This window comes from Trichechus manatus, unplaced genomic scaffold (genome assembly GCF_000243295.1).
Source record: "Trichechus manatus latirostris isolate Lorelei unplaced genomic scaffold, TriManLat1.0 scaffold00030, whole genome shotgun sequence".
NCBI classification, from domain to species: Eukaryota; Metazoa; Chordata; class Mammalia; order Sirenia; family Trichechidae; genus Trichechus; species Trichechus manatus.
The window spans coordinates 6,094,467-6,116,162 of record NW_004443966.1 but is presented as its reverse complement, the minus strand read 5'-3'; the positions used below and the strand labels follow the sequence as shown (position 1 = coordinate 6,116,162).

At 37.3% G+C, this 21,696-nt stretch overlaps 1 protein-coding gene across 2 annotated transcripts in view; it reads left to right on the top strand.

Annotated features, from left to right (window-relative positions):
- Positions 1–21,696, top strand: part of ICE2 (interactor of little elongation complex ELL subunit 2) — a 57,146-nt gene that overhangs the window by 12,487 nt on the left and 22,963 nt on the right. For both annotated transcript variants that reach the window (XM_004374621.3, XM_023729693.1), the window contains 7 exons: positions 4,692–4,829; positions 5,879–5,995; positions 6,171–6,330; positions 7,300–7,481; positions 13,116–14,118; positions 15,039–15,214; positions 20,108–20,237. In XM_004374621.3, the coding sequence (XP_004374678.1) occupies positions 4,692–4,829; positions 5,879–5,995; positions 6,171–6,330; positions 7,300–7,481; positions 13,116–14,118; positions 15,039–15,214; positions 20,108–20,237 (1,906 nt within the window). The remainder of the gene's footprint in view (positions 1–4,691; positions 4,830–5,878; positions 5,996–6,170; positions 6,331–7,299; positions 7,482–13,115; positions 14,119–15,038; positions 15,215–20,107; positions 20,238–21,696) is intronic.

Below are 21,696 nucleotides of genomic sequence, written 5' to 3'. Positions count from 1 at the left end.
TTTGCATTTCCCGTCGCCCGTCTTTTTTATATGCTCATTGACTTTGTCTGTCTTCTTTTGTGAAGTGTCTGTTAAAATCTTTTGCTGATTTTTTTATTAGCTTTTATTTTTACTGAATTGTAAAAGTTCCTTATATATTTGCAGAAGTTTACTTTTGATGAAGCCTAATTTTTCAGTTTTTATGGTTAATGTTTGTGGGTGTGTGTGTGTGTGGGTGTGGGTGTTCTATCATTGGAATATTTGCCTACCCCGAGTGGTTCTCAGCCGGGGACAGTCTTGCTTCTCGCCTCGCCCCGGGAGCTTCGGCAATGTCTGGAGACACGTTGATTTTCACAGCTAGGGGAGGGGTGCTCCTGGCACCTAGCGGGTGGAGCCAGGGAAGCTGCTGCTGAACAGCCTCCTGTGTCCCACAACAAAGACTTATCTGATCTGAGCCACAATGTCAGTGGTGCCACTATTGAGAAATCTGCCCAGTACTGCTTGTGGAAAAGGTTAGTCTTTCCCTCACTGAATTACCTTGTGTGTGTGATTTTTTGTTTTACTCTATTCTGTCCCCGTATGTCTGTCTTTATACCAGCACCACACGGCCTTGATTATTGTAGCATTTTAGTAAGTCTTGAAACTTGAAACTGTGTGGCTGAAGTCCTGCAATTTCATTCTTTTTCAAAATTGTTTTGGCTAGTATAGGCCCTTCGCATTTCCATGTCAATTCTGGAATCAGCTTGTCAGTTTCTACAAAAAAGCTAGAAGGGATTTTAATTGCTTTGGGAGTGCTTTGAATCTGTAGATCTTCTAGTTTACAGATGTCTCTTAAAACAGTGTTTAACTAGATTGCTTTTCTTTCTTTTTTAAAAAAAATAAAATCTGACAATCTCTTGCCTTTTAATTAGAAAGTTTAGTCATTTTGCATTCATTATGATTATTGATGTGTATGGATTTATTTGTGCTTTCTACTTATTTTACTTTTTCTGTGAGTCTTCCTTTTTTTTAACTTCTTTTAGGAGGATTGACTTTTTTCCCGTCTGTGATTTAGAATTTATACCGAGCTCTCTGTTCTTTTAGTGGTTACTCTTGAAATTTTTCAGTGAATACTTCCTTTAATGAGTATCTTAACTCTTGTCCCGAACAGTATGGAGACCTGAGAGCATTTGGACTCTCATCACATTCCTCCTGGTTTATGTGCCATTGTCATTTTAGTGGGAGCCGTGGTGGCACAGTGGTTAAGCACTCAGTTCTACTCTGTCCTACAGGGTCCCTATGAGTCGGAATTGACTCAACGGCAGTGATTTTTTTTTCCCCCTTTTTTTTTCTGGTTGTAGTTATTTTAGTGTTGTCTCTCTGTTAAACCAGCCCACATTATTATTACCTTATATGGACTTTTGTGTAATTTACCTACAAGTTTGCCAGTTTTTGTCTAACAATTTCTTCTTCTCAAACCTGTATTATCAGATCCTTTTCGTTCTTTCTGAAATGCAGTATGCTTTAGAAATTCCTTTGATAAAGGCATCTTGGTAGTGAACAGTCAATCTCCTTTTTTGTTTATCTGGAATATGTATATTTTGTTGTTATCCATATACAATTCTAGGTTGACAGTTGTTTTTTTCTCAACATTTGAAGATATAATTCTACTTTTTCTCACATTATTGTTAATGAAAAGTATGTTGTCTATTTAATTGTTGTTTCTCTTAGGAAATCAGTCTTTTCTCCCTCTGCTCTTTGTCTTTGATGTTCTGCAATTTCATTACAAGGCATTGAGGTTAGAGTCCCACTTTTTTTTTTTAAATCCTACTTGGTACATTGTGTTTCTTGTATCTGTGGCTTCCTCTCCTTCATCAGTTCTGGAAAATTTCCAGGCATTTTCAAGTACTGCTTTTTCTTCTTTCTCTCAAGTCTGTCCTTCTAGAATTTCCAGTTTTTCCTAGGTTAGACCTCAGTCTGTCCTTTGTATCTTAACCTTTCCATCACCTCAATAGCTCTACGTTACATTTAAAAAATCTGCCCTCCAGCTTACCGTTTCTGTCTTCAGCTATGTCTGATCTGGTGTGAACTTCTTTGTCATTTTTTCATAATCTTTTGTTTTTGTATAAATTTTTGTTTCCATCTTTACTACCTTAAGCATTTCATATATTGTTTTGTATTCTTTATCTTATAATTCCCCAACAGGTGTCTTGAGGTCTCTTAGCTGTTTGCTCTTTCTCCCAGTCCTCACTCACCGTATCTGTTTTCTTGAATGCTTGGTAATTTCCTGTGTCTGTCTGTGTGTGTGCTTATATTTTCTTGAATTTAATCTATCAGAGTCTTGATTGCCTAAACTGGAGATGCTTTCTGCTAGTAGCCAGGATCACCACTGATTCTCAACCACTTAGCCCCTTTAAGATACTGTGTTTAAACGTTAGAGTCTTGTGTTCAGCCCCCACCTGGCTTTAAAACTGGTTGAAGGCTTTGCCCTCAAGTCACCTTAGCTTTTATGGGCCTTCTTACTGCTCACACTCCTGTTTCTCCTCAGTCATATTTGTGGCTTATTTATTTGTTTATTTATGATCATTAAAGATTCTCCTTGCTTTGTACTAAGCCCAGCAGTACATAGAAATTGGTCATTGTAATTCGTACAGAATCTGGTTTCAGTACAAAGTATGTACTCTGCCACACTGTCCAGAAGTGGTATCTATTAACTTTTTTTTCAGTTACCCCATAAATATTTCCTGAGTGTTTACCACCTGTGGGACAGAAATGATGGTAGGTTCTATAAATGCACGGCAAGATCTATTAAATTTTTAAGTTTCAAAACATGGTGCCCATATTTTTCCTTTTTAGCCCAAAATAAAATTTAAGGAGCATAGTCATTTTCAGCTTTCTTTGTAATGATAGACTGATGTTGTATACCTGCATATTTTAGTGTAATTAGCTCTCAAGATATTTTCAGTGTTAAATAGCTTTCAGAGAGTGGCTGTTGGGAAGAGTCTGAATCTCTTAACTCTCTTTATTCACTGTTAGCTGCTTTTCAAAGAAAAATAATTCATTAAAAACTTTTTTATTGACTAAATAATGGTCCCTTGGTTGCTTCAGTACCTACCAATTTTAAAATATCTTTGATAGTGGTATAGTATACCTGAGAACAGGTATAAAACTGTCTTCGATTTTTATTTAATTCCTTCTCCTTGCTGTAATTACTCAATTAAGTGAAATTCATCTAAAAAGCACTTTAACATTCAGCACAGTTGAGCCAAAAAAGATGTGCCGATAAATAGCCAGCCAGAATGGTCCCTCTGTCACACAGGCCTCCTTTATGTGCTTTCCTTTGAATGCTCAGATTCTTCTAATGGCTTCCATAAGGGAGGGAATTTACCGGTGAAAGTTAACTAAGATTATAAATAAGAAACAAAGATATTACGTAGCTATGAGTTTGCAGTTGACTGGGGTTCCTTAAAATAAACAGCTTTTTCATATTACCCCATATCTGCCTTAACTGCAAGTGATTTCCTGAATTAAATATCAAGGTCAGTATTGAAAAGAGTAGATTGAAGGGAGAAATTGGAACGATAGCAGGGAGCGGGGACTGGAGAAGCAGAGGAGATATATGAAACTATAGACGAGAAGACATACTGGAGTAAAGTTAGGTAATTGTGACGACCTATTTTACAAATGTCAGAAGGAAGGGGGCTATAGATCTCTTATGAAGATGTGCTTATCCCTAAAGGGGCCCTGGTTGCGCAATGGTTAAGTGCTCAGCTGCTAACCAGAAGGTTTGTGGTTCGAACCTACCAGCTGCTCCACGGGAGGAAAGACCTGGCAATCTGCTCCCATAAAGATTACAGCCTAGGAAACCCTCTGCGGCAGTTCTACTCCGCCATATAGGATCGCCATGATTCAGAATTGACTCAACAGCACACAAAAACAGCAACAACGGTTTTGAGATCTAAAATAAATTCAAAAAGATTCATTGACAGATAAAGAAAAAATACATATCTTAGAAGATAATACCTGTGTATGTTTTAATTACAAATCCCCCCCCCCAAAATCCACTATGCTTCTCCTGAGTTATTTACATATTATGACAAGTGGAATGTATTCTTCCTGAATAAAGTGTGAATTTTATTTCCTTCATCATTACATTTCCTAGTGAGTCATCAATATTTTGAAAACTGTTTAGAGAGGAAGAAAATACTTAAAAATCCATCATTTGACTTAGTTATACCATTTCTCATTTATTTTCTAGATTGTAGATAAAATGACCTGTAGGATAAACTTATTGCATTAGCTCATTGTGCTTGGGAATCTTTTAGGTTATTAAACTTACTTATTTCTAATCATTCATATAACTGTTTTTATTGCAGTAGAGTATGCTTAAATTTTCATGTGGCTTTATTTCTTTGACAGTTTGTTAAATAGCCTAGAAAATATAGTGTGTTTTCTCTATTTAGTTTTAAATTTTAATAAGATGGCTAATTTTAGTATTCTCGAATATCAGTATTTTAAGCAATTAGGTTAAAAAGATATTGTTATGAAAAATAAGAGATTGAATCAAATAAGAAAGGAATATACAGTATGCCTGGATTGTTAGAAGCTTGATTAATGAAATTAAGCTAATGTTTGGAATGTATAATTTTATAGCCACATGTAACTACGGTATTTTTGTTTCATTTTCAGAAAAGTTCAATAAAAATGAATTTTTCTTCATTTTTATTTCCTAGCAAATTTTAAAAGCTTGCATTGAACAAGTGAAAAAATATCCAGAATTCTACACTCTCCATGAAGTTACCAGCTTAATGGGATTCTTCCCATTCAGAACAGAGATGGGATTAAAGTTAGAAAAGACTCTTCTGGCGCTGGTAAGCTTTACTACATGACAGTATAAATTTATTTTTGTCTGAAGCGTCTTCTGTATTTCACAGAGATATTATGATTTAAAAGAAGCTTTGAATCATAATGAGCTACAACATTTTTTTATTGTGGTAAAATAAATATCACAAAAAATGGGCTACTTTAAGCATTTTTAAGTGTACACTTCAGTGATATTAATTACATTCGCCATGTTATGCCATCACCACCACTATCCATTCCTAATTTTTTTTTCACCCCAAACAGAAACCCCTTAGCAGAAGTCCCCATTTCCCCTCCCCCAGCCCTTGGTAACCACTAATAAACGTTTGTCTCTATGCCTTTTCCTATTCCAGCTGTTTCATATAAACGGGGTCGTATGGTATTTGTCCTTTTGCAGCTTACTCGTTTCACTTAGTGTAGTGTTTTCAGGGTTCGTCCATGTCTTCGCTGTAGCAGAGCTTCATTTCTCTTTATGGCTGGAACTGTTCATCATACGTGCATATCGCGTGTTGTTTATCCATTTATGTGTTGATAGACATACATCTTTTTAAGTACGTAGTACAAGTCTCTCTCCTTCTTATTGTATGGATAACAGTACTTCAACCTGCTTCCCTTTTGTGTTTAAAAATACCACTGCCAACTTTATTTCTTGTTTTTCTTGTGTTAGTTCCCGTCTTCCCTGGTGCTCTTGAACAGAAGCAGAACACCCCCTTTTCTTGTAAGGGATTTTACTCCCAATCACAGTAGAAATAAGGGTGTGTGGAGAGGATATTCTGGAGTTTCTACTGTGCTTGTGCCTTGTAAAACAAGAGATTAGAAATTAAAGGTTCATGACACCCTTCTCTTGGACCACTTTTTGAAAAATGTGTGGTTGTTGAGCAGAAAAAAAAAAAAAGGAAGTCTTTGTTTAAGGAAGCTGTAAATGTGACATTTTCATTTAGTAGAATGAAGAATTTCAAGTTAAGAATTTCATATGATGAAAAGACACTTTTCTTAGGAAAATAAAATTGCGTCAACATTTTTGCAGTAAAACATTTATTTTTCTTTTCTTATTTAGGGCAGTGTAAAATACGTGAAGACAGTATTTCCCTCAATGCCTGCAAAGCTGCAGCTAACAAAAGATAACATAGCTACCATTGGAACGCTAGAACAAACAGCTGCGGCCATGCATGATGTAAGTAGCGAGGTGGGAGTCTGCATCTTCCTAGGTGATCTTCTGTACCTCACAAAATACATATAACCGGATTGTTCTAAAGCCCCCTTCCCGCATTTCTGCCGCCTTTTCATTACTTTGTCAAATAAATTTTCAATAAGTATAATTGAGTAACAAGTTGTATGTTGTTTTTCAGGATATTAGTAAAGATCCAAATGCAGAGAAGCTTGTTTCAAGATATCACCCACAGATCGCTCTAACTAGTCAATCATTATTTACCTTATTAAATAATCATGGACCAGGCTATAAGGAGCAGTGGGAAATTCCCGTGTGTGTTCAACTAATTCCTGTCGCAGGTTTGTGATGTGTCAAGTGATGCTCTCAAAGGGAGGCTAGGGTGGTTCCATCTCAGCTGTCTAAACATACGTGGTGATGGTCAAGACCGAAATGAAAGGCTTGGTGTAAGGAGGATGTAAATTTCACATTTGGGTTCACTAGAGCTTGTTCCACATAGTGTTACCATAGGATTGACACTCGTCGGTGAACGATTAGGTCTGCAGTATCTGTGGTCATGTTAGGGGGTGGGGTCGTTAGAGAAGTCATCATAACCTGGGGTGGCCAGAAACCCTTGAAATGCGGTGAGGTTCTTCTGTCTTTTACTGAAATGAAAGGAATGCAGTACTTTATTAGATAGCCACAAATGGGGGCATTTCCAGGATTTGTTTACTTGTCTGTTGTTGGAATTCAGAATTAAATTAGGTGTCTACTTATTAGCAGTGGGATAGTCTCTCCTTTGACAGTAGAATTAATATTTGCACATAAATTTATCTGTATAACAGATGATTCCCCGTTTTGGTTCGTATTTAATTTTTTTTTCATATCTTCCATAATTAATGTTATTGTATGTAACAGCATAATTATAGTAAATGAAAGAATATGTTTCATGAGACAAAACTACAAATTAGAGTTGAATCTAATACAATCTCTGTGGTAAAAATTTCATCACTTTTTGAAATCATATCCCTAGAAGAACTAGGTAATAATGACAGTAAAAGTATAACAGTAAAAAGCAGAAGATCCTTTAAAAAAATTATGTTAGAAAGAGAACGTAATTTCACTTGACAGTCAGATTATCTTGCCTTGAGATCAAGGGACTTTAAAGATCTAGTCCAGGGGTGGCAAATGTATAGGACTTAGGCTACCACTCTCCTATCCCATGTGTCTCTGTATAGTGGTCCTTCTGTCATACATCCTGGGCTTGTTCTTTTTTTAAAAAATAATTACTAGAAACCAATCACTTCCATTTTTTCTGTTTTTGTTTTAAGGTTCGAAACCAATTAAAGTAATTTACGTTAATTCACCACTTCCCCGAAAGAAAATGACAATGAGGGAGAGAAATCAGATCTTCCATGAAGTCCCGTTAAAATTCATGATGTCCAAAAACTCATCTGTCCCAGTCTCTGCGGTGTTTATGGACAAACCTGAAGAGTGTGTGTCTGAAGTGGACGTATGTAATGCTTTCTGTTTTTCTTATTTGTCCTTTTGAAGTATAAAGATTTATTGCAAGTCTATAAACCTAGTAAATAAAAATGCAGGCTTTGCATTCAAAGTTAAAATTGAACCCAGTTCTAGCTAGACTTTAGGCAACTAACTTAGCCCCCCTAAGCCCCAGTTTCCTCCTTTATGAAATAAAGATGATAATACCTACATCACAAGGTTATCGTAAGGATTAAGTTGAATATTATTATATGTAAAAAGCTAAGCACGGTCATTAATGTGTATTTACCAAGAGCTCACTCAATGATAGTGGTGGTAATCACGGTGGTAATTAATATGAAATTTTATTTGATTGTCCTTATTCATATTTCAGGGTTTTTAAGTGTAAAAAGAAACAGATGAGTTTAATTTGATGGGTCCAAAAAGTATTTAGGCAATACCTTTTGCTAAGAGGCTGAATTATAGAAAAACCAAACCCGTTGCCGTCAATTCGATTCTGACTCATAGCGACCCTATAGGACAGAGTAGAACTGCCCCATAGAGTTTCCAAGGAGCACCTGATGGATTCGAACTGCTTACCTTTTGGTTAGCAGCCATAGCTCTTAACCGCTACGCCGCTAGCTTCTGACACAGGTTTTATCAGTCAGACAGAGGTGTCAGAATATCCCCTGATCAGCTGCGTTCAGCTATCTGAAGCAGGGCTTTACCCCCATCTTAACAATTCTAGAACTCAGTCTTAGTTCAAGGCATTCTTCCTATTCCCCACTCCTTAAATAAAAATGAATATGTTAAATTAAGGAGGAAAAAAAAAGTATTTGGCCAGACTGTTATCCTTTTCAGTATATTTTGTAGCTTTGTGATGTTGGGCAGGTTATATAACCTCTCTGTGTCTAGTTTGTTCATCTGTAAAATGGGTATCATAATAGTACCTAACTCATAGGGTTGTTTTGGGATTAAACGAGTTAATACATGTAAAACATTTAGAGCAATACTTGGCACTCCATAAATATTACCTTTTATTATTTCGTGGGCTTTTAACTATTTTTTCCATGATTATTAAAGTAAGCCATTCTGTTTGTAGAAAACTGCCTTCATTTCAGAATTATTTATTGAGCAGATACTCTTCTAGACTGAGGGTATGGCCATGAATAAAAACAAAGCATCTTTTCTCTTAGAGATTACAATAGTGCAAGAGGATACAGACAATTAATTAAGCAACAGCAGAAAGAAAAAAAAGCAGGTAGTGATACATGCTGTGAAGAAATACCGAGTAGGTTAAGGGGGATAGATGAGTGGGGATGGTGCCATTTTAGATTCATAATTAAGAAGACCTTTCTGAGGGCAGAAAATATGAATGTAGACAGACGTAAATAAAACGAGGGAGGAAACAAGATTAGAAAATAAAATATTAAAATGTTTTCTTTTTTTCTTATGCTTAGCTCATACCTTTTGTCTTCCATATTTGTTTTATATGTTTTTTCTGTCATTTGCCTGTTAATGTTTTTATAATGAGTATACCATAAAGCACTTTTAACTCTTTTTTAAAAAATTTTCTTCTTTTGCATTTTAATTTTTAGCCTACCCAAAACTCAGGTTGATGTGAGGCGAATGTCAGGAAATAACAAGTGCTGTGAAGAAACGTGAGGCAGGTTAAGAGAAAAAATGACTGAGTGACGTCAGTGAAGACAGACTAGATGCAGTAATGGCAGACTAGATCCCTGGGACATTCCCCTACTGATGACAACTAAAAGAGCCGAACAGGATATAAAAATTTCTTTGTTAAAAGCATCAAAGAGCTAACGAGATAGTGAAGAATTACAGGACTGAGATCCTGGAGAAGACAGCAATCCAGGGAGATGGACTGAGGGTCGTTTTTGCCATGGGTGGTTTTTGCCAATTCTGAAAGAGCAGCTGAGAAAATGAACTGTGCTTTTGACAGCATCATGAAAGTGTTGTTAGGTGCCGTCAAGTTGGTTTTGACTCATAGCGACCCCATGTGACAGAGTAGGACTGCCACATAGGGTTTCCTAGGCTATTATCCTTATGGGAGCAGATGACCAGGTTTTTCTCCTGTGGAGCTGCTGGGTGGGTTCAAACCACCAGCCTTGCAGTAGGTGGATTCAAATTGCCAACCTTTCGGTTAGCAGCCAAACGCTTAAACACTGCGCCACCAGGGCTCCTTATCATAAAAGTAGGGAGAAGAAAGTCAGAGTTCAGTTTTCCACCAAGGGCATGGACCTCACAGGGCTGCACCCTAGAGTCAAGGTGAACCAGAGGTCAATCAGCTTTCTCATAGATTGTGGTCTGTGTTCTCAGGCCCTGAACTAGGATTAAGAAGCTATTGATTGCTAGTTTTTCCAGATGCTTAGCAAAAGCAAATAATAATAATTCTTAGAGGAAGATAGTGTCAGTTTGGGGCCTCAAATTATTTCTACAAATAATTTTTTAAATACTATATCAGAAAACATTTAAAGATAACTGACACAAGAACAGACTAGATACCGTGAACAAGAACCATCAGAGACAATGACCAAAGAAATAGATGCCCCAGGGACTCTGAATTCTAAAATTAGCAGCCACAGACTATAAGCCAACTCTGTTTAATTACACAACATTCAAGGAAACTAAAGCTACTTGAAAATTTCAGCAAAGAGCTAGAAACTTTAAAAAGAGGTAGCAGATTTGAAAAAGAACAAATAGAAATTTTAAAACTGAAAAATACAGTAAAGACAATTAAGAACTCTATAAGTGAGTTATTAGCATATTAGATAAAGCCAAAGAGAGAATCACTAAACTGGAAGATGGATCTGAAAAGACTATTCAAAATGAAGTACATACAGACAAAAAGATGGAAAATATGTCAGATAGGATAAGAGATACAGAGAATACAGTGAGTATATCTAACATATGTGTAGTTGGACCCAGAACGACTGGTCTTAGAAAGATAATGAGACAGAGACTAAGACTGGGCTACTAAAGAAAAAAATCTTAAAAGTAGACAGAAGGGAAAAATTCACATTACCTGTAAAAGAATGAGCGTTAGACTTATAGATGACTTTTCACCAAAAACAACAATGGAAGCCAGAGGATGTTGGAGCAATATATTCTAAGAGAAAATAACCCACTTTCTAAAGTTTCATAGCCAGTGAAAATATCCTTAAGGAATAAGAATGAGTTAAAGATATTTTCAGATAAAAACTGACTTTGCCATGAGCTGACAACCCACTGATGCATTTTCGTTAAGCACAAGGAAGATAATCTTAAATGGAAGGAAGATGATGAAAAACACAGGAAGGAATGAAGACTAACAAGAGTGAAAATACTGTGGATAGGCTCTCCTGTGTGGGTGAGAGCAGGGTGAGTCTGGAAATGAGTGCTGATACGCTCTGGGCCTAAGAACTCTGTAAATCAACCAGTCTCAAGACAAAGGACTCGCTGAGGCAACATCAATGGCACAAGGATCCAAATCGAGCAGAACAAGGACATTAAGGGTCAAGAAAAGAGAAGTTTTCAAATAACTATGCAAAAGATCAGAAGAAGCAGATCTTGGAAAGTTCTGAAGGTTTTATACACACACATACACACAAACCTACATGCATGCATGCATACATACGTAAATGTGTATGAACATACATACTTTTGATAGCAGTTATGGGTCAGCCTAGAGTTATGAAGCTAGGAAAGGTAACCTGGCTCACCTCACACAAGATTGTCCTCCCAGCGGAGTTAAAAAAACCCATCTCACTTAAACAACAGAGAAGGATTGTTGATGGAATCCCTTACAAAGTTGTTACAGGAGTAAAATCAAGGTGTATCTCTGTAGCCTATGTATGTTTTCAATCATTCATATATGTTTTTAAATAATTTAATTAACCTCATTCATACTTCCTATATCACTAGTTATTTTTCCTTAATTAGAGAGTGTTTCATTGACCTAGTACAATTGTGTTTATGTCAAATTTTCCCTGTTTTTTTTTAGTTTTGTGTATATGTCTTGATGTTATTATTTGGCATGTCACAATTCATGACCATTACCTGTTCATCACAGATTTCATCTTTTTCAACATAACATTCCTCCTTCTCCTACGTAACGCTTTTTGCATTGAATTCTGCTTTGTCTGACACTAATATTGCTGTTCCTCCACTTTTTATTTGTAGTTTTTTTGTGCATGAATGCTTCATGCAAACAACATATACAGTTAGTTCCCGACTTACAACGGGGTTCCGTTCCAACAACTTTTTATTGTCAATATCTTTATAAATCCGATCTTTGAACATCTGCGAATGATAACATCAGCAAATTACGGGCTGCAGCACTGCATGTAGTACATATTACTAATGATACCATGTGCCAAAAAACAAATGGTTTTAAGTGCGGTTCATTGTAACTCGAATACGTTGTAAGTTGGGGACTACCTGTAGTTTAATCTAGTTTTTTGACTAAATATGGTAGTCTGTTTATTTTAGTAAGAATTGCCATTTATTGAGAGGCTACTTATTATGTGCCAGGCACTATTCTAAGAGACTTTCTATATACAATTCCCATTTAATCCTTAGAACAAGTACAAAAAGATGACTCTATTATCCCTGTTTTGGAAATGAGGAAACTAAGAGGTTCAGAGAGGTTAAGTAACTTACACAGGTGGTAAATGATCCTCTGATTCACTACATAATTGCTGTTTGAATCTTTTTCTAAAATCCTAATCCATACAGCTAGTGAGTGATCTTCTACTGCTTGTTTGTCTACTTAGGGAGGGGAAAATTAATTCCTCAGTTAATTAACCCAGTGCCATCGAGTCGATCCTGACTCGTACCCACCCTATAGTACAGGATACACCTGCCCCATAGGGTTTCGAAGATCGTAATCTTTATGGGAGCAGACTGCCGCATCTTTTCCCAAGGAGCAGCTGGTGGGTTCGAACCACCGACCTTTCTGTTATCAGCTAAGTGCTTAACCACCACGCCACCAGGGCTCCTCGATAAATTAAACCTGTCTTTAATTCTTCCATAACCAAAACAATATATGAGAAACTACAGTCTCAGTGACATCATGTCCTAGAATACAGTGAACCACTTTCTGTGTGTTACTGCCCCATCTTCTTTTCCTAAGAGTTGCTTTCCCTGCGTAGGTGTAGAAAGTAAGTCACTGGTTGATGGTAGGAGGGCCCTAGTTGCTGTTGACGCCTCCCTGGCTGCCTCCTCATGGGGGCGAGAGCTTTCCTCCTCCTGCTCAGCTAAAGCCCAGTGTCTCTGCAAGAGCATGTGGAGTGGGCATGGGTGGAAATATACCGCCTTCCTGTTTGGCTGTACATTTCTTCTTTGTAGTCTTGTCTGTTTTTGATTAGTGGAAATTCCCTTGGGCTGTGGTAGTTCGTAAGTATTCCCTGTCTCCTGTGCTATTACAGCTTGGAAAATTTGTCTGTTTTTTCACAAGCGTTTTCAAAGGGAAGATGAGTTGAATAAATTAGGTGTAATAGTTTAGTACCATCTTAAGCAAGAACCTTTCAGAGACGTTAGACTTTTCTTTCTACTTTTCAAGATCCATGAACTATGTATGTGAGGGGTGGGGACATTAGTTGGGGGGGAGGGGTACAAAAAAGAAACTTTTTTTTTTGCTAACAGTTTACCAATGTATTTTCTTAAGATGTCTTATGAAGTTAATGAGTCCCGAAAAATTGAAACCCTTGAAAATTTGGATCTGGATTTTGATGATGACGTCACAGAACTTGAAACTTTTGGAGTAACCACCGCCAAATCGTCAAAGTCACCAAGTCCAACAAGTCCTTCCACAGTCCCCAGCGTGGCACGTACCCCTGCGGCCCCCAAGGTAACAGCCACAGCTGTGGCAACAACTGCCCCCGACGTTTCTGCTAACTCTAGAAGTTTATCTCAGATTCTGTTGGAACAACTGCAGAAGGAGAAACAGCTGGTGACGGGTGCGGACGGGGACGCTGACAAGGGCAAGAAGAATGGGGATCAGGCAATTGAATCACGTGGTGACAGAATACCCAATTCTGACAAGCCTCGGATGCAAGGTAGTGAACTGAAAACGTCTGCTGCCTTGCCGTTAGAGAGCTCTAGGACGAAGGAGATTGAAACCTCTCATAAAAATGATACGGCTCTTGATAAAGTAAATGCCGATGAAAGATTAAAGGTGCTAGAGAATACAGACAATTCAGAGGAAGTCACTGCTGCGTCAGAAGCAGACAGAACTGCAGATGTCATTCACTGCGATAGTGATACAGATGAAGACTGTTTAATTATCGATACAGAGTGTAAAACTACTGGGAATGGGAAAACAGCTGCTCTGAGTTCTGATTTAAGTCCTAACCCCGCTAACCCAAATCCCTCCTCAGGACAGCCTTCTGCAGGAAACCAAAGTAATACTACCTGTAGCCCCGAAGAGTCATGTATTTTAAAAAAACCTATCAAAAGAGTATATAAAAAATTTGATCCAGTTGGGGAAATTTTAAAAATGCAGGACGAACTCTTAAAGCCAATTTCCAGAAAAGTGCCTGAACCGCCCGTAATGAATTTAGAAAATCCTAAACAGCTTCCTGTTTCCGAGCAGCCCTCTGCTCCTTCAGATGAGGTCTCTGGTTGGCCACAATCTCTGTGGCCTTCTGCATTTCCGAAACCAAAAGGACGTAAGTCAATATATTAATAAATAACTTTATATTAAATGTTTTATCTTTTGCTTAGGTTTTTCTCGTTCTCTCACTTTCTCTTTTTATAGCCTGTTCTATAATCTTCACATAATCACTGATATTTCATTTTGCAATCTACTGATTAGTATTTCAGCTTCCAAAATCTCTCTGAATATGTACCCAAAAGTATGGATTTTGTAGCCTGTGTTCATCCAACATGTACAGCGGCTATTAAGCTGTACCTGGGTAATGCAAGCCATTAACATGATTGGCTGCTACCTGAAAGGTTGGAAGTCAAAGCCCATCTAGGGACGCCTTGGAAAAAAAGGCCTAGCAATCCACTTCCGAAAAATCAGCGTTGAAAACCCTGTGGAGCACAGTTCTGCTTTGACACACGAGTTCGCCATAAGTTGGAGTCGATACAACGGCAACTCGTTTTTAATGTGGTTCACCAACGAGTGAAGGGCAGGGGCATCAAAAATAATGGTAAACATTGATTAATCCAAAATTTGTGTATACTTAGTGCTGGATTGCAGCTGTGTACTTTTTCATTTTGTGGAATACATATAAAGCTGCTCCTCAGCTCTGCCAAGATTAAGAATAATATGGCTTTTTACACTCGTCTCTTCTTACTTGATATGCTGACTCAGTAATTTGTACTTTGCCTAAAGTTAGTGAAAGTAGTAGTTAAAAGGAAGAGCACCTTAAAGCTCTAAGTCCTGCAATTCCAGCAAAAATAAACCGAAATGGTAATAGTGAAGGGTCAACTAGGCAGAGAAAGTAGCAAGTTAAAGTTGAGAGAAGTTGAACTATGACTAACCTATCAGTAGATTATGGAATTATTTTACCTTGGATTATGATGAATGAAGGGCTAATATATACTAAAATTAAAAAAGAACATGTAATTATTATTTTTAAAGGATTGCCATATGAACTTCAGGACTATGTTGAAGATACATCAGAATATCTAGCTCCTAAGGAAGGAAATTTTGTTTATAAGTTATTTAGTCTTCAAGACCTGTTGTTACTCGCGCGTTGCAGTGTCCAGAGGATAGAGACAAGACCACGTTCTAAAAAACGGAAGAAAATCAGAAGAGTAAGTTTTTTGGAAGTTAGGATGTGGTAACGTAAGTAAATAATCAGCAAATATTTAACATGCCATTATTATGAAATTTAATTTTCAATTGTTGATCACACCTAACAGTAGTGTTTGCAGGTTTATTTTTTTTTTTTTTTAGGAAAATACCGAGATTAATTTTAATAAGAGAAAGTGTTTCATTACGTATAGTAGTCATGAATACCTGTCACATTCTTGCACAGAATATGTAAATGTTGTGAAAAAACCGTACCATCACAGATTTAACCTAGATTGGCACATATTCCTGCTTTCTCAGTGAATTTGGATTTCCACATGACCTATGAGCCCCGTTCCCTCTTTCTTTGGGGATCTTCTTGACTTATTTTAGAAGGCCATGTTTTGAAAAATGAGCCGTCACACACATCCAAAAAGTGTTTCCAGGATCGTTAGAAGACCAAATGCTTTCTTTTCCCCTGTTGTTTTTTTGGGGGCTTGATATATTTTTCCTCAGTAAAAAACATTTTTTGCCACAAAGTTAAAGCTACTATCCATATTTAGAAATGTGAAGTTCTTTTTGAGATTAGTTCAGTTTTTGTGTGTGTGTGACTACCAAATTCTGGTAAAGAGGAGCTTCTATATTATAGTTGTTTATGTGAGAAATATTGAAATTTCTTTTGTTTAATTTTTCTTAAGGTAATGTTTTCCTTTGTGTACGTGTGTCATAGGACCGTTTTTGGTGTATCTGTCTCTTGCTTCCTAACCCATCACCCAGTGAGAATCATCAGTGACCACTGTAAAATGTCAGTGTGTTTTGGGCTTGGGATCAAGCAAATCAAGAATGGTGGTGTTCCAGCTTTGACCTTTGTGAATCCAGTCCCTGACTACCACTTAATCATATCCACGAATAAGTGAGGAACATAAAAGATTGGTTCAAACTGGACATTTTAGAAACCAAATGGTTTTGCATTAGTTGTATGAGGGGAGTGCTTCTTACAAGAGAAAGTCAAGGAATGACAAAATACTGTAGGTTTGATGTCGGTCTTCTCCGAGATAAATACTAATATTCTGTCTATTAAAAGATTTTACTTTATTTGCTGATTTTTTCCTGCCTCATCTGTATGTAACTGTGATGAATTTAATGACCATAAGCAGGGAAGTCTTGAATATGTGTAGCATCAGTGCTGTGGACTGTATTGTCAAGATTTTATTTCTTTAATTCTTTCTTACTAGCTCTCTGATTTATTTTGGAGCTAACCTCATTTCTTTCACTTCCTGCCCTGTGAGTCTGTACAACTTTGTATTTATCTGTGTTTAGAAATTTTTTATGGCCAGTATCTCTTAAGGAAAAAAAAAGCCCAGGGAAATTTTGGATACTGATTTAATTCTTGAAAGGGGCAGCTTCGTGAGGGCATTGTCATTCACTTGATTAAAGTGCCGTTTGTCAGTGTCAAGACCTCATACCTTGTGTGTAGGAGAGAGCTCATTCTGCAGCAAAATATGTCCCAACAAGCGAGCCCCAAAGAGCATCTGAATAGGAGCCTAGGAGTTTTCTGATTTGTCAAACCCAAGTAAAATTTTAAATATTTCAGTGAATGCTTACCATATCACAGCTATCATTATTATATTTAATAGTTTAGTGCTTGTAGTTTAAATCCCTCAGTAGAGTGTAAGCCCCTTGAAGTTATATCCTGTTCATCAGTATTTTCCCCACATGTTTTATATCATAGAAGCTCAATAAATAGATACTGAATAAAGAGAAAAATTGAGAGGTGGAGAAAAAGAAGGATGGTGTTAAGCAGTGGAACTTATAAGGGGTTGAAGCACTAGTTTGAGAAATTTTTAAGTAGTTAACTATTTAAAATCTAATTAGGTTAGAATGCTTCCTCGTTAATGTTTCCTACCTAAAATTCAGTTCAGTTGAAGTGTTAGAATACTTAGAAGTTTCTTCAACCTCTGATGTCCAAGAACCTAGTATAGCACCTCATCCCTTCTTTGGCTTTCCTTGGTTATTCGAGTCTGTGTTAGAGTAGTTCTTGAGAAGAACATGCAGTGTCATTCACCCGTTCTCATCCAAAGCTTCTGCTTAATACATATGAATTGCACTGAAGAGAACTTCACAATAGCAGCCAGTCTCAAGGGATGGAATGAAGTAAAGGGGGTTAATTCAGACCGCGAGATGAAGCTGGAACTTCCTGAGTTCTCCATGTAATTTTGAAATCCAAACTGAGTAACTTGGAATTATTTGCTGTTATCTGTTGTTGTCTGTTACAGTTAACAAACTTTCCTAAATGCTGTATTCTAAAATGGGTCAAAAATTTAGATCCAAAAAAAAAACAAATTTTAGATCCGGTTATTTTGAAATTTATATTGGCCTTTGAGGGCCAGGAAAAAGAATCCTGAAGATGCTGAATGTAAGGAAAGAATAGAAAGTACCTAGTGGGATGAGTGAGAGGATAGTATCTGTGAAGTGTCTACTTAGGAATAAAAGTTTAAAAGGTCACGTGAAAAATCGGAGAGCAGAGAACCAAGAGAAGCTCTCACGGAGGGAATAAGAACTGCCGATTAAGAGAAAAGGGAACAGTAAATCTGATTTTTATAGAATGAAAACTTTGATTGTGCTTAAAATTTCACTTTAATTTTGAAATACTAAGGCAAGATAAAATGCTCAGATTTTTCTTCCGCTGGCTTCCTGGAGATGGCAGTAGAATACATATAGAAATTAAAACCAGATTTAGGGCTTGCTTCTGTACATAGAGCAATACAAGCAAAGAAAATCCCCAAAGTATTTTCTTTTCAGAAATATATGTATTAATTTTAAAAACTAGAATTAACTCTGTTCTCCATTCATCATCCAGAAAGAGAATCTTCTTTATTAATTATTCTTTTCCCTGCTCGGCTCTAAACCAGCTGTGTCCTTGGGGAAATTTCTTAACCTTTTGGCTTTCATTTCTTTATTTCTAGCCTCTGTTTACTCTGAAGTTCTAAGAGATTATGAATCATATGCAGACTACCAGTTTCCAAAGAATTGCTATACAGTCAAATACTTTTAACAATGAAATTATCCTCATCACAATTTAATTTTTTTTTTTTAATTGAAAAGACATTTTAGGGCCTTATTACTCAAAGTGTGGTCCCTGGAAGAGCAGCTTGTTAAAAAAGTAACCTTGGCCCCTCCCAGAATCTGTATTCTAATAAGATCACTGGGTTATTCATATGCACATTGAATTTAAGAAGCACTGCTTTAGTGGTGCAGTGGTTAAGAGCTCAGCTGCTGACCAAAAAGGTCGGCAGGTCAAAGCCACCATCTGCTCCTTGGAAACCCTAGGAGGCAGTTCTGCTCTGTCCTTAGGGTCACTAAGAATCGGAATTGACTCCACGGCAACGGGTTTGGTTTGATTTGGTTTTGGTTGGCTTTAGTTTTACAACATTCAGAAGGTTCAAATGTGAACCTCCCTTGCTGTTCATAACAGAAATTTTAACTGAATTTCTGTTATTCTTACCATCACCATTGTGCCAAGCTCACTAAGTTTGCTGCTTTGTGAAAATCAGGATTTCAGAAATATTGATGAAATACTTTCAAGTATATGAATGAAGACAGCTTGAAACAATTTCAGAAGTACTAACTGGCCATATCCCTTTGCGTTAAGTCCCTTAAATCATGTATTTTTCTCTCATAGCTGGAAATGGAGAGACTCTTGTTAAAAGTAGAATTTTCTTTGGCAAAAATGAGATAGCATAAATACAGTGGATAGGACCACCATGAGATTACTTCACAAAGACCCTGTGTTCCATATCCCTCCTGTAGACCAGTAATGGGTACCATCATTTTACTTACTGTGTTTAGCGTCCTGACTAGTAAACTCTGAGTGGATAAGTTGTCAGATACTTAGTGTCTCAGTTTCCTAGTGCTGCCGTAACAAAAATACCACAAATGGGTGGCTGTAAGGAACAGACGTTTATTTTCTCACAGTTCTGGGGGCTGAAAGTCCACATCAGGGTCTCAGCCGTATCGATTCCTTCCGTAGGCCTCTCCTCCTTTCTGGTGGCTGCTGCAGTCCTTGGCGTTCGTTTGCTGCTTGTAGATGCGTCTGCCTTCATCGTCACGTGGTGTCTCCTCTGTGTCTGTGTCTGTTCTGCACTGTTTGTAAGACACCACTCAGAAGGGTTCAGTATAGGATCCACCCTGCTCCCATATGGCCTCGTTACCATGACACAAGAAAACCCCTACTTCCAAACAGGGTCTTATTTACAGGTACAGGGAAATCCTATGAGGCAGTTATTCAACAAAAGTTCAAACAAAAGGCTCAAAAGTTATTCAGCATAATTTTGGGGGGGACACAGTTCCATCTATAACATTTAGTGTCTGGAATAAAGCTTTTGTATTAATGAAGATTCTGACTTTCACAGGTGTTAATACAGATATTAATGCTCATACATTTATAGAATGAAAACAATGAAATACTTAGGGTATCTGAGTCCTAAGGCGATGTAACTCATTCTTTGAAGGGGCAAAAAGCCGGATCTTTACCTTTTCTATCCTCTTGAGAATTCTTAGCATATATTGCAACATCTAGTTTTGAACCTTTGAGCAGTTAATGTATCAGAAGACTCTGCTCCCAGGGGTTCTGCTGCCAGTTACATTTCCTGACAGAGTTCAGATGTTGCATGTATGTGGGGATATGTTGGTTTTGGGTGGAGGAAGGATCTCTTTTATCCATCCACCTTTTGCCCACATCTACCAAGAGTTCTTCTATCCGTCAGGCTCAAATGTAACAGTCTTCCTATCTGATACCTACTCTAGTTGAAAGGGTAAAATAGTTGACGGGAAAGCTACAGAGCACGACATAGACAAAGTGTATTTGCGAGTAAGCTTGATGATCTTTGAATAAGTATACTAACCTTGCGTTGCAGCAATTTCCAGTTTATGTGCTCCCGAAGGTGGAGTACCAAGCTTGTTACGGAGTGGAAGCTCTGACGGAAAGTGAACTCTGTCGCCTATGGACTGAAAGTTTATTGCATTCCAACTGCTCGTTTTATGTTGGTAAGTTGTATAAGAAGCTCGGTCCTTTCTCCTTTTTAAATCCCTTACAAATACATAGCTGTTAATTCCATTGCGAATACTTGCATTCTGTAGTTTTGTGTTTTCCATTTTATGATTGTTCATGTTCCTGTCTATTAGACCGCCGTTCCTGCTCCAGAATTAAATGGCAGGATGGAGTCAGTGATAGCAAATGTTTTCATTTCCTTCTTATTCCATATCTGTTTTAGCCGTACATGAATGTCAACAAAACCATTTTATTTTTAAAATATTTATTTTATTTAACAGCATAATTAGCAAACAATACAGATAATGTTTTCTAACAAGCTTCTTTTAAAAGTACTGTTTCATTCATTTAAACATATATTTTGAAATTTTCTTAAAATTATAATAGTCCTTAAATATCTCATCTATCTTGATGAAGTGGCTTTTTTGAAGGGGGTGGGCAGGGGTTTAATTTGCATTGACTCAGCAGATTGGTGTACAGTTAACATACCTCACGTGATGGATAACTTGCTATATATTGATATTATTGCTGCCAAGCGTGTGGAATCCCACACATCTCAGTGCCTCCCCTACATCTCAGGCTGCCCTTCCTTTGAGCTCTCAACACATTGTCTTGTTGTTATTTTATGACTTGTTATTGGCTACTTTATTGTTCTTTTTAGTCGTGTTCTATCTTACCATTAGACAGTAAGCAGTAAGGTCAGAGTCTGCGGAAACTTTGTATTCTCACGGTGCTCGGCGTTATCCCTTTGTATGTGGTGCGGTCTGTGAGTGTGTTTTTCCTGTGTACTAAAAAAACGCAGTTGTTCCCTTGAAAAATTTTCCCCATTTTGGTTAATCAATATTTTGTCTTCCTATTTTATGAAAGTATTAAGGAGATAAAGGATTCACTCTTTCTGATTAGCCCAAAAAGAAGTGATTGAATGCACTGACTGTGTAACCACTCACTCCTGCTCACCTCCCGGTCGTACACACTGCCAGAAGTTCATTGTAGCAACTTTTGACCAGTAACCACGATTTCAGTGTTCCTGCAAAAGAACCCTTATCAGCGAAATCACTTTTTTAAAGTAGGGACCAAGGATGGAGATTCATGACTATGCATTTTAAGTTGTTTCTTTTTAATGTACCAGTTAACAGATAAAAAGTGCACACTTCATCTAAAGTAACTCTTGACAAATTGGTGAGTAATTTGTTGCCCTATTTGCTGGTTATCCTCGGTGACTCCTACCACCTGTGAGCCATTCACTTTAATTTAATGGGAAAGCGGTTTCTGCGACAGCTGTTTGGTGAAACACTGAAGCATATTGTCTATTTTTGTCTTAGCCAAAAAAAGAAAAAAAAAAAAGGTGGGTTTATTGTTGTTTTGGTGAGGTATGTGTGTGGATGGGGTATGTTTTAAAAAGCTATTTTAAAAGAATCTAGGAATTTGTTTTTCATTTTGTTTTAATGTTGTTGT